Here is a 12,527-nt window from a genome sequence, read left to right on the forward strand (position 1 = left end):
TCTGATGAAGATTATCATCCTATAAATATTTATTTTAATGCACAATAAAACTTTGATGGCCAGTGGCTTTTAGCCCCCCAAAAATGTTAGAGGATCAAAAACCAATTCTGCGTTAAACACTAAACTTGCTGTTGGCCAAGTTTGAATGGGTTTGTATGCCATATCGACGCGGCAGATTCGTTTTGGGAATTACGCTCTAATGCGAGTCCCATCACTCGCGTGTGTCTGTGAGTCATCTGTGCTCGCAATTCCCGAGTCAGAGATTCATTGGCCATTCAGTTGCACGGGCTGCCCCCCCGCAGCTATCATAAAAAGCCGGCGTCGCCAAAAGGGAGTGGAGTGGAGTGGAGGGGAGGGTAGGGGGATGTACGGGCGGTCGGTTCGCGGAGGAGGCTAAGGTCGGTCGCCTACTTACTCCGGAGCTGTCAGCTTATCATTTCGCTTTTAGCGCACCACAAGTCGCCAGAAAGTGTGTCCTGCGACGATGGTGTGGTGTGTGCGTGAGTGCACTGAAAAAAATCACATGACTATCTACCTTTTATTCTACGATTTTTAAGCAAATAAAATACAATACAATACGACTTACTTGGGCACTTGTATTTATAGTTTTCCCTATGATGCCCAATCATTTTTTCGAGTGTGTGTTGGGGGCTCATTATCGCAGTGCGCTCAATGGAATGTAATGGCGGCCCCGCCCCTTGGGCCACCACTTGACTTGGACCAATCCACCGCCCCCCGCTCGCCTGGCCCGCAATTTGCGTGCTGGAACGCCGCTGTCTCCGCTGGCATTTCGTGTTATCCTTCAGCTCAATTTCGGCTACTTTTGGATGTCTCTCGGCGAGTGAGTTTCGTTTTTTTCCTTTTTTTTTTGTTCGCTTTGGATTGCATTGCATGTCGCATGTCGCACTCGAAGTCAAAACTCGAACTCGAACTCGCTGGGCGTCTCTTTCTTTCCGTTCCGCCGCTCCGTCCGTCCGATAAGGTTTTAAGTTATGACCTTTTAAAATGTCCAAATGCGGCGATAACACGTGATTACTACAAATGTATTCGGAGAGTGCAGCGGATCAGGATGCGCCACAAAAAAGGTCCGGGGCCCTTGAAAAGAACCAAAAAGAAGACATGCCAAGTGAAATGGAATGGTGCAGAGGGGCAGCTTGTGCAGCTTGGCAACAGGCAACGTGCAACAAATTGTTTTGGCCTCCAACTAACAAATGAAATCCTAAATCACACAGCACACCCGCTGCTCCAACTCCCTTGCGCTGGCCAGGCTTCTGTCTGCCATCCAGTTGGGCTCCAGGACATAGGTCTTCCTGGCTGCCCCAGCTCCAGCCCCATTAAGTAGCTCTTCATGCGAAGGAATCATAAATATCGATCAAAACGTCAACGTTTTATCTATTCCACAAATCGATCGTATATACATTGTGCAAAGTTCAGGGCGCCAAAGCAAGTCAAATATGTGCTATGAAATCAATATTTTAATATATTTTAATATTTTTCGTAAAAATGCAAAATGTATGCCAGAAAATTGGGTGGCTTTAAAATGTTTATAATATCGTTATAAATAATTACTACATTTTGTGCTGAATGACTGATTTGTTTGCAAGTTCTGCGGCAAACACAAAAATCATGATTATAATCGTGCTGGCTGAATGTCCCATGTTTTTGGCCATCGCGATTCCCAGGTTTCGAATCCCTGGTCTTCCTGCTCCGCTGCCATTCACCATGTAACGAGGATCCGGGGGCAACTGCGGGGTTCCAAAAAAAAAGGACTGGGGCTCGATCACTTTGTAAATTGTCGGACCTTGCATAATTTAAGCATAATTCTTATTTTATTCGCGGCACTGTGTGGATGCTCCCAGGAATTTCATCTTTCGCTGGCATATGTCGATATGCCAGATATCCGTCGCTCCTCTCCACGCGGTCAGCTACCCGACAAAATGCTCGAAGGGATTTACAGACCCCCACTCCCCACTCCCCACTCCGCACTTCCCACTGATTATTACGAGGAGGGTGGGGCGGGGGTTGGGACTGCAGATGGGGGGCGTATATATGGCTAATAATAACAATAATAATATGCGTTCGCTTATCAAAATTGACGTCAGATCTTATTGATATGCATCGGCCAGTGGAGTTTTTGGCCAGCGCGCACAAAGGAAAATCGTGTGAGAGAATCGCTTGGGCTTAATTGAAGCGTTATTATGCGACTGTCACATACACGCACGTATGCAAAGCGTTTGTGAGTTCGCGATCCCCACATCGCCATTGTACACCCATACATACTATACACCATTGTATACTATCTATATACACACATGTAGATGCGTATGTAGATAGCCAGATCTGAAGATCTGCAGACCAGGTCCTGCTGCGCCTGTGCGAAACCTTCACCTTCGCTCGACTTGACAGATGCCTCAGAATTTTTAAGCACCGCGGGCCATCTCGGAACTTCTGCCACGGCAGCCGTCTTTTATTAATCAGCAGACTGTCCAGCCGAGGGGATTGTGCGGGGGGGGGGGGGGGGGGGGGGGGCAAGGGGGGCCCCAGCGAGCTGCAGCGGTTGCGAATATTATTTATATCGAATTTAATAATAATTCTTGAGCCGCTGCGTAGGCTGCTGCTGCTGCTGCCGCTGCTCTTGGCCAGTTTGATCAGCTCAGAAATTTGCATTGATCGACGTTGCAGATATGGACAGGCCGAGGCCGAAGTCAAAGTCAGCGCAAGGTCCTTCACTGAGAGAAAAACTGGAGAGCTTAGTATGTGTAGAGAGAGAGCAGTTCTGGTTCACCTTGCCAACTTCACTGCGTTAGTAAACAACTTATATTAGCATGCACTTTTTTGATAGATTTTTATGCTGACAGCCAATTTGTAATAACTAGATCGGATATAAAGATATGGAAAACCCACAAAAAATGATTTATTCAAAGTAATCATATATGGATATATTTAAATGTAGAATCTTGTTTTGTATACTTATGCCTGGCTGAGATGTTAAGCGATAATATTGTTACTTAAATTGTTGTTAAATTTTGTAAGAATATGTCTCTAATGGAATAATATAAGCCGTGTAAATTATGTCTTATTCTGCAATTAATTCTCTTGTTTACAAGGAGTTGTGAACTTGACTAGTCAGTCATTTCTCTCAGTGCAGCTACTCAGTGGAGACAACTGCATGATGTGTAGATGCTGCGGATGCCGATCGTTCGCAGCGCTTATGATGAACGATTTCGGCGGTGAGGTGGGACAGTAGGGGGGAGGGGTGTAAGAAGCGGGGAGTGGGGTGTGGGGGCGGCATGAGCCGTTCATCTTTATTGACTTTCGCCCGGGTGAAAAGTATGCGCCGCCCTTATTAGCATGCCGCGGACGTTACCGGTCGCCAATGGAGGAAAGTGGGTTACCCAGCCATTTCTGCACCCAACCCCTCTGCAGCCCCTGTGGCTTAATGTGCCGTTTTGTTAAATTGCAGCGTTAAGAATTGCGCACATAAAGCATTTTGTTGTCAAACTGATTTCTGATCATACATAATTTTTATCTTGATCCAAATAAGCGTTACACGATCAGAACGCTGCTGCAGCGTGGACTGCTGGAGCGCCCTAGGGCCACAGAAACCAGTAACTTTGTATCGATACGCCGTCGTTAATATATGCATGCGTGGTCAGAGGCGATATACATACTTTATTTTCGGCTGATTCGTAGCTGGCACTTTTAATGGGGAATTTGCCGAGAAACATGTGAGGCTCGGCCATATCGGCCACATGCAAAATGTACTAAAATTATGAGCATATTTCCCAAAAAAGACCGCTTTGCTCTTGGGCGTTTCAAATGCTATGCCTTATTTGTCGCTGCGGTAACGCCCCTCGCCCACAAAAAAAACGATGAAAATGGCTAAGTGGCCAACACTTAAGTGCACCATAAAAATCGGAACGCATAAATCATCTCCCAAAATCCATATAATAATCGGTTAAATGAATGTCCGAAACACGAGTCAACGATAACTACAACGAATCCGTTGTCTTGGATATGGCATTAAATTGACACAAAACTCAAATCAACTTTTTATGGACATAGTTATGAAGCTGGGTGTTTTATTGTCCATCGTTAAGGTTCGAGAATATCAATTTGGCTTTGATTATTGTTGCCATTGATTATGCGATAACTATCAATAAAAGCGGAAATCCCCGATGATCCACAGCTGTTTGACTCCAAATGCCAAACAATAGAGTGATTTGGTCGCCTCCTTATTACCAATGTATTACTATGGGTTTTATTATAACTTAAAATCAAACGAAAACGGGAATCTTACACAATGAACCACATTACAAGACAGACTCTCAAATTTCTCTCGATTGGAACAACGAATTAGTTACCAACTATGTCTTTACATTGATTTCAAGTATCAAGCTATAGGCTTGTATTTTAATGATACAAGTTTAGTCCCTCAATTTCATCCACAAAATAAACAAGAAAAGAAAACCATTTTTTTGCCTTGCATTTCTCTTTGTTTATTTCAAAGCATCCAAAAATTCCGCCAACAATGCATATTTTCTGAATCGAATCGAATCGCTTCCTTGACCCAGTTTAAATGGCAAAAATAAAGGAAAGACCCTGGCGAATCGTACATATTCCACAAAATTATGCTTCATGTTTGCCTGCCCTGAACTTCCCTCCCACCTGAGTGGAGGGGCACATAAATTGGCTCCCAATATCCACAAAACGACAGTAAACGGTCATTTTTATCGAAATAATTGCATTTTTTTTTCTGTCTTTTTGCTTGCTGAGTTGGTTGATTCAGTTGGTTGAGTTGGCTTTTTGGCTCTGACTTTGGCGTTGGCAGCGAAAGTTTTGATTGCGTTCCGCCGGCGTTAGCAGGCCACGGATAAGCCACTCTGTTTCATTACGAGCTCGGAGTGCAGAATGCCGCAGGGCCGGGCCAAACGAGCCTCTGATTGTGCATACGCACGAAATCAATAAATAAAAGAGCGTCCAGAAATTGCCCGGTGCTCAAAAGGCTCAAAAGGCCAGGCTCCAACTGCAAATGGAGGCCCACGCCGCCGCCGCCGCCGCCGCTCTGCCTTAAGATGCAGCTTCTCCAACTTCGGTCTGATGCGCGCCCATAATTCATTTCATTATTGTTTTGACATTTTATTTATTGAATGCGAACAGGCACCCCTCCTCGCCTCCGCCCCGCCCCCCATTCGCCCTTTGCATGGTTTGTTTACGTGTATTTTCCCCACCCCCTCGGTTCCGCAAAGGTTTTGTGCAAATTGTTAACGGGCTTGTTTCATTTTCAGGCCCTGGGTAAGTGCATTGAGTGAAATCAATGCCTTCGAAGCGCGTGTGTGTGTGTGTGTGGTCCCCTCGGCTGGCGGACAAACAAAAGACTTAGGCAACGAACTTGGCTAAGGGGCGCAAGAAAAGTGTTTTTCAAGCAAACAAACGAAATACTTATGGAAATGTTACAAGGCAACACAACAAGACGAAAATTTACATAAATTGCCCTCAAAACAATTTAGTTAGCAGAGTGAACCGGTTCGGCCCCAATGGCTTTTATGAGCAATTCTCCTAACTCTTAACCTCCATTCAATGGCTGCGGCCCCAATTAATGATCCGCATAGAGAGTTTTCAATTAGACCTCCATTAAGATCATCGCATTCCAAATGGAGCACTCAACACTTCCCACGCGACTCTGCCACGCCTACGCCCACGTAGCCGCCCCTCTTCATCGATTGCCAATTGCCGAATGCCAAATGGCTGACAATTAATACACACCTCACCGCACTTAGCAATTTGATAAATTAGGCTGCTTCCACAACGCCGCGCAAAAGTTATGGAAATTAGCTTGCTGCGGAGAGTTAATGGAGTCAAAACGCTTATAAAACTTATATGCCCTGCCGGCTGGGGCAGCTGCAATGGCCAGAATATGACAATATGGCTGGAAATTAATCTTGCATAGAGCCGGAGATGGAGGTGCAAAGCCTGCAGTTCCCGGCAGAGGGCGTAGGATTGTAGGAACGTCTAGGCAGGATGTGGTCTGCCATTGTCGCCCGGTTTCAGTCGCTCGTCTGAGACTCTCTGAATGTGAACTTGATTATGTTTTATGAGACTCGCTGCCGATGCCGATGTAGTTGCTGGTGCTGTTTCTGTTGCATTGCGTTGCATGCAGCAGATGCTGCAAATCCGCCAACTAAGTTGCATCTGTACGCCATTAGATGTCGCCCATAAATTGTGGTATCATTTTTTATACGCTCTTTGGACCGGCCATCTAAATGACCCAAGAAAAGGGATTCCTATTCGGTTCCTTATGGCCAGTGGGCGTTTATCTGCTTGCCACATTTTGATTTGATTATTTAGTTTTCCCCACTTATGGCTTAGCATTCACTAATATTCGCCCATTCGGAAATCAATATATTCGGAAAATAGAGCTTCTAAGTCAGCATAATCTCATATCATTTCTCAGAAAGATTCTGCATTTAGGTTAGGTTGCTTGGCATATCTAAAAATGTGAATATAATATATGCTCTTGTTTTGAAAAGTGTTTACTCTTGTTTAGTTTTTGAGCTGCGGTAAGAGATATATGTATTTCTAAAAACTTTCTCGTTATAACAATAATCTAAGTTGAATCGCATTAATTCATACTCCCACGCAGCCTTTGCCCCCAGATGCGCCCCCTGCCCCTACGCCCCTGCTTTAGGTATCATTGTTGATGACATTTATGTCTTAATATTTTTGCAGGCCCAAATGCAAATGCAGTGGCACTCAGGCAGTACCGTTAGCCAGCGCCATTAGCCAAGTTGAGAGGCTCAGCGGATCTACACACACACTTATGCCAACCATTAATTTCCATTTATGGATTAAGCAAGTGAGCGGACCCGACCAGCGGGAAGCTTTCAAGGGGGGGCTGCAAGTCGGAAGGGGATACGAGGGGAACAGGGAAAGAGGGTAAGAGCCCGCACGCACAAAAGCCTTTAATAAATGCATCGCCATTACGGCCGGCACATGCTTAGGAGCAGCAAGGAGCAGCAACATCATCAGCGGTTGCAGTTGCAGTTGATCAGTTGCTCAGTTGCAGTTGCTCAGTTGGCCAGTTGCTCAGTTGGCCAGTTGCTCCTTTGAGCCGAAAGTCGTAAGCCAGATGGCCCAGCTGGCGAACAACTCAATTGCCATTGCGGCTTCTCAGTTTTCCCGAGCTGCTTATCGCCAGTTGCCGTTGCCGTTGTGTGGCTGCAAATTCTGAAGTTGCTGGTGTTGCAGTTTGCTGGTGTTGCAGTTGCAGCTTTTCCATTTGCCCCAACTGAGCCACTCGCCCCAAATCTTTAAATGCCGCTCATGTGATTTTTCTTGGTCGCAGCGGAATGGAATGGAGTCTCTGGGATTAGCGCGAGTGAGTAATGATTGTGGCCTGCACCGGAGACGGAGATGAAGATGGAGGCCAGAACGATGTGGATCGAGTGAGATGTGCACATATGGGCAGGAGTATGTGGCAGCGGGTAATATGGAAACATTTCTTGATTTTTAAAAATATTTATATATAATTATATTGTACATTGAACATACATTGTATTAGAATGTATGTATAAGTTTAAGTATGTACAAATATATAAATACACGCTTAAATTCCTGGAATTCAAGCAATTGCTTACTCCATCATTTCCAGATGGACTTGCGCCTGATCTGGGATCGTGGATAGCTATGCAAACACTCTCGCCAGCGCATAGTCATAGTCACACAAAGCCTTGCAATGCCTGCCCCCAAGCACCAAAGGTAAAACCCCAACCCCAACCCCAACCACGACCACGACCCCACCCCCACTCACACACCCTTTGGACAACTGTAACGCCCATCGGGATGATGATTGTGTTGTGCAGTGGGCGGGGAAGGACGAGGTCGCATCTGAAGATGGGCTGGTGGGGCTGCCGCTGTTGATATTAATGTTGCCCTGTCCGAGTGGCAAATGAATGCCATCAATCAACGCGGAGCGTGCGCATTCACAGTTTGCTTCGAGGACAAATACAAATACAAATACGAGCCCAAGCGCAAATATACGTAAACAAACACCAGTACAAGGAATATGAGTGCGCGCATGCGCAGAACGCTATGGTTTTGAAGGAAAGGTCTGCTAACCAAACAAAGCCAGCCAACCGGCACTGAGAGAAATCGCGAAGTAGCTAGTAAACTATAACTACTTTAATAAACTTTTATCGTAAACTAAATAGGGCTGTAACTAAGTGTTGTTATATGGATTTTACATGGCTAACTGGTAGCTAACTACTGTTGAGGTGTACAAATCTTTGTGAGGAATTCTGTACTTTTTAGTTTAGAGTTTCATGGACTGCTTGCTCAGTGGAATGTCCTGATGAAGAGCCGTCAGATGGCCGAGGGCCCAACTTTGCCTTCTTCGCCTGCACTTGACAAATGCGAGAGTGCGAAAAGTGCCCTGTTCGGGCGCCATTAATTGTTTCGCAGGAGGAGCGGGACAGCGATTATCGAACGCCATGTTGTCAGTGCTATCGCTCTCGCACTCGCACTCGCACGCGTCCATTAGGTGACGTCTTAATTGCCAAGACTGCGGCGGCAACGGCAGCGGGGCGTTATAAATTAAATTTATGTTTTCTATGCAATTTATTACATGGAAAATAACATTTATATAGAGCTCATTGCACAAGCCACCGATTGGAGGCTTGATCGTGCTGACAAGGCTGCGCCACGCCCCACTTCGGTTGAGCTTTTGATGATGTTGGCCAAGTCAGCCAGCCGGCTTCATTTTCTGATCTAGCCATGTGAGTGAATTCCCCCATACCACCATACCCCATTCCTCGCGAGATCTCCCCGATCTGGTCTGCCCACCCGAAGTCGATTCAACTGGAGATAAGCCATGGTCGGGCGTCAGCTTCAGCTGCAGCTTTCTGACTTTTTTGGGCCGGCTTCCTCCTGCAGCTGAGGCACTGATTTAATTTGGGCTCCTTCTGGTCTGGCTGCAGCTTTTACCCAAGCGGGTCAACTCGAAGGTTCAACAAATGTCCCAAATTTGTTTGGCTTCGTTGTTGCCGCTTGCCATTCGTTAACTGATCTGCCGTTGTCAATATATTTTATGTTGTCTTCGATTATTTGCTGGGGGCCAAGTACGTGGGTTTCGCGAGAAATGCTGCACTATCTACAGCTGGGTAAATACTACAACTAATTATATAGAATATACTTTAAATATAATATCTACACAGTTAAGCCTCAATTAAGAAATAATGTATGTAAGGTATCTCAGGAGATAAACCTTAGAATAATACATAGGATAAGATACTACAAAAATTCTACCATTATTTCATATTTTCTATCGTAAACTTAGTTTGAAAAGCAACTGACCCATTAGAGCATTCAAGCCTCGTTCGAAAACCTAACAAATTGTGATTTAACCTTTTTATTGCATTTATCGTCTTTTGTGCATCTCGCTACTCTCGTTTTTTCGTGCCCAACAACATGACAGTAAAAACAATAACCATGAAAATAAACCACAAATCCAATAAAAAAATTGCCAAACTAAAAATCGAATCATAAAGCATTTTGACATTGTTACAAGTCAGCGGGAGGTATTTCACTTTTAACCTTTCGCTTGACTTTTCCGCCAGCCAGCCAGACAAAATGAAAACCAATAAATAAATAAACAAAAATCGAAGACATATCTTTATATGGTTAACTTTTGGATACTAAATAGTTGTAGGTATACGTTAATTTGCTGTCGCATTTCGACTGCAACTGCAACTGCAAATGTGCGTGAGCCGTAGGAAGTCTAGATGCTGGGTACAGTGCGCGACAACTGTGCAATGCCAGTGGTCTGTGCACTTGCTTGGTGATTTATAGGGACCGTGTGTGGTTGTAGCATGTGAAAAATGAATACGAGATTTATAACATCAGCCTAATTGAATGTTTGATCCTGGGCATAAATAACCAAATTAATGAAAATGATTTTTAATAAATTTCTCAATTGCATGCCTGCCCCTGTGGATCCCTATTTGTGGGTTCGGACCTCGTTCCACCGCAGAACTACGACTGGACACGCTGCGAACTCGACGATATCCAGCTGGGAATGAGTAATGTTTCTCTATTAGCCGCTGCATCACTCCGACTAATGGAGGAGCACTTGGTGCACTGGGCTCTACCGACCAGTGGGTATGGAGTGGACATACAGCTGCCTTTGGTGTGTCATTCACCCGCTTAATTATGAAGAAATGCATCCCTTTTTGCGATAATTAATGGCGCCATTCGCTGGTCGGCAGCATTTTCGTTGGTTTTAGCTCAATTCGCGGATAATTGGGGGCAGCAACATTGTATCCATGTCCAGAAGCTACCCGCTTGTCGTTCTCCATTTCCCCATGCGCTTTTGATTTCCCGCGAATCTGAGATCACTCGGCATCATTTGGCATTGGCATTGCGGCGCATATTTGGTGGCATGCCCCGCTTGACAACTTCAATTAACGATTGCCGAGTGCGTGTAATTAGCGCATTTCAGTCACCGAAATCCTCGTTCTCTTTGGACCGTTTACCGCTGATGAAACGAAATACACGAATTTTGCAATTTTGGCATACTTCTGTCAGATATACTTGTATATGTACATATGTACATCCCAGCCTCCCCAACTCCTCAATCATCAGTCCAAGTAAGAGGCGAACTTGTCCCTCAGCGAATTTGGGCAGTCGGAGAGTATCGAGATATCAATCGATAATGAGGAAATGGGTGCCGTTTGTCATCGCCTTCACTCGCGAATGAGTTATGTATGTGGAGGTATGTCTTTGTTGTCCAGTTCGCCCAAACAGGAAAACAACAATAAATGTCACCGGCTAGGCAAAGCGTTTCTGCCTGGAATATCTAATGTCATAATGGGGCATGTGTCGACTTCATCTTCAAGAGTAGTTCCTATTGGGGATACCCCTTGAAAATGGTCAAGGGAGTAATAGGCAAGAGGTTATGCCACATGATCAGATTTTTGTCGCAAATATCGCTTCACCTAAGAGAACATAAGTTACCTAAACCACAACTTAAAGTTCTTAAATTGAAGCACACGGACTGATAGTTTTTTAAGAGGTATCTAGTTGGCCAGACAAGCACAAGAGATATCACATGAGGTAGGCATACCCACTTGTTGCTCATTCAACCCACTGACAACTAATGAATTGCTGAGTTTTGAGTTTTGAAGAGAAAAATGCATAAATCAGCCAGCGGCAAAGGAAAACAATTCAAAATATGCGGCACCTGCCACAAGGCACTCATTCATTCTACGTAGGCCCCACCTGCGATAGCCGAAAACCGAAATAAATTGAAATGCATCCCTCGTTGCCGAGACATGACGACAATTTGTCTGCGATAATCCCGATGGAGGGATGGAGGGACACTAATGACGCACCACTCGAATTTATAGTTCCGGCGGTAGTTGGCTTGATATACGGATGGAAAAACCCCCTGATGGCGGATTCCGAAAGTAAAAGTGTGCAGACGTAATGGCAGTCGCAATAAGAGGTGGAAAGAACACCAGAGGAGCTGACAACAATGGCAGCGATTTGTATTTTTTTGTAGTTTTTGAGGGGGGCGGCAACGATCATGGCTGCTCGGCTTGGGGCAATCAAAAGCACATCACGATTGCTAGGATGAAATTGAAGCCGCCTCTGTGTGTAAGCTCCCGGCCACGCCTCCTCCTCCCCTTTGGAGAATACACGCAAAATAAAGTACTGATGCCTTTTAATATACATGGCCTTGCTAGTTCCGCAAGTTTATCTAAGGTAGTTAGTACTAATGATTCTGGTTTTTGGTAACTTTTAAATTAAACCTAATATTTTCTTTATATTTATAATAAATTATTGAGTACCTCCTGCTTGTTCCAGTGTAGGTTGTAGCATTGTCTTTATCTCGCCCGACTCTTCACTCGGATAAACTGTTGCCAAATCTCGAACTTGGTCAGCGGGTAGCATTTACACGCCGCTCGCGACAGCATCATGCGAATTTAATTGAATAAGGTTTTGTAAGAGTTTTGTAATTGCGCCGGCAGATTAAGAAAACGAATGCAGATAGCAGATAGCAGCCAGCAGCCAGCAGCAGCAGCCAGCTTGTAGTATTCCCCACTGATACGAGCCGCGCTTCGATGGTTTCATGTCTGGCCAGGAGCCATAATTGAGATGCTTTTGAGGCGATAATAAATTATGAAGGCAGAAAATGAAACGAAACACAGAGCGAGGTAAAACGAAAGCAAAATAAAGCGCCAAAAGCCGGGCCAAGAAAGTAAAATGTCGGCCGACCAGATGAGTTAAGAGTAGAGTAGAGGAGAGAAGTGAAGTGAAGATGAGAGGTAAGGTGAGTTGAGTGGACCCTATCGTTCGTGTGGGCAGGGAGAAGCCAGGGCAAAGACGATTAGGCCAGGGATTAGGCCAAGTCTGCAGGCCATAAATTATACATTGTAGTTTTCGATTCGGGCCAAAAGCTAACGGTACCGAGCCCGCCAAACGGTTATACAAACCCAAAAAAAAAAGAAGAAAAATAAGACCAGAAAAAG

General features: G+C 45.0%; 1 protein-coding gene across 1 annotated transcript; it reads right to left on the reverse strand.

Annotated features, from left to right (window-relative positions):
• Positions 1 to 2,196: 2,196 nt before the first annotated feature.
• LOC120446780 lies at positions 2,197 to 2,667 on the reverse strand. Its single transcript, XM_039627926.1, is given in 3 exon segments — positions 2,197 to 2,240; positions 2,243 to 2,300; positions 2,302 to 2,667. Coding segments are annotated over 3 exon segments (468 nt in total).
• Positions 2,668 to 12,527: the final 9,860 nt, after the last annotated feature.

Source organism: Drosophila santomea, chromosome 2R, assembly GCF_016746245.2.
Source record: "Drosophila santomea strain STO CAGO 1482 chromosome 2R, Prin_Dsan_1.1, whole genome shotgun sequence".
NCBI classification, from domain to species: domain Eukaryota; kingdom Metazoa; phylum Arthropoda; class Insecta; order Diptera; family Drosophilidae; genus Drosophila; species Drosophila santomea.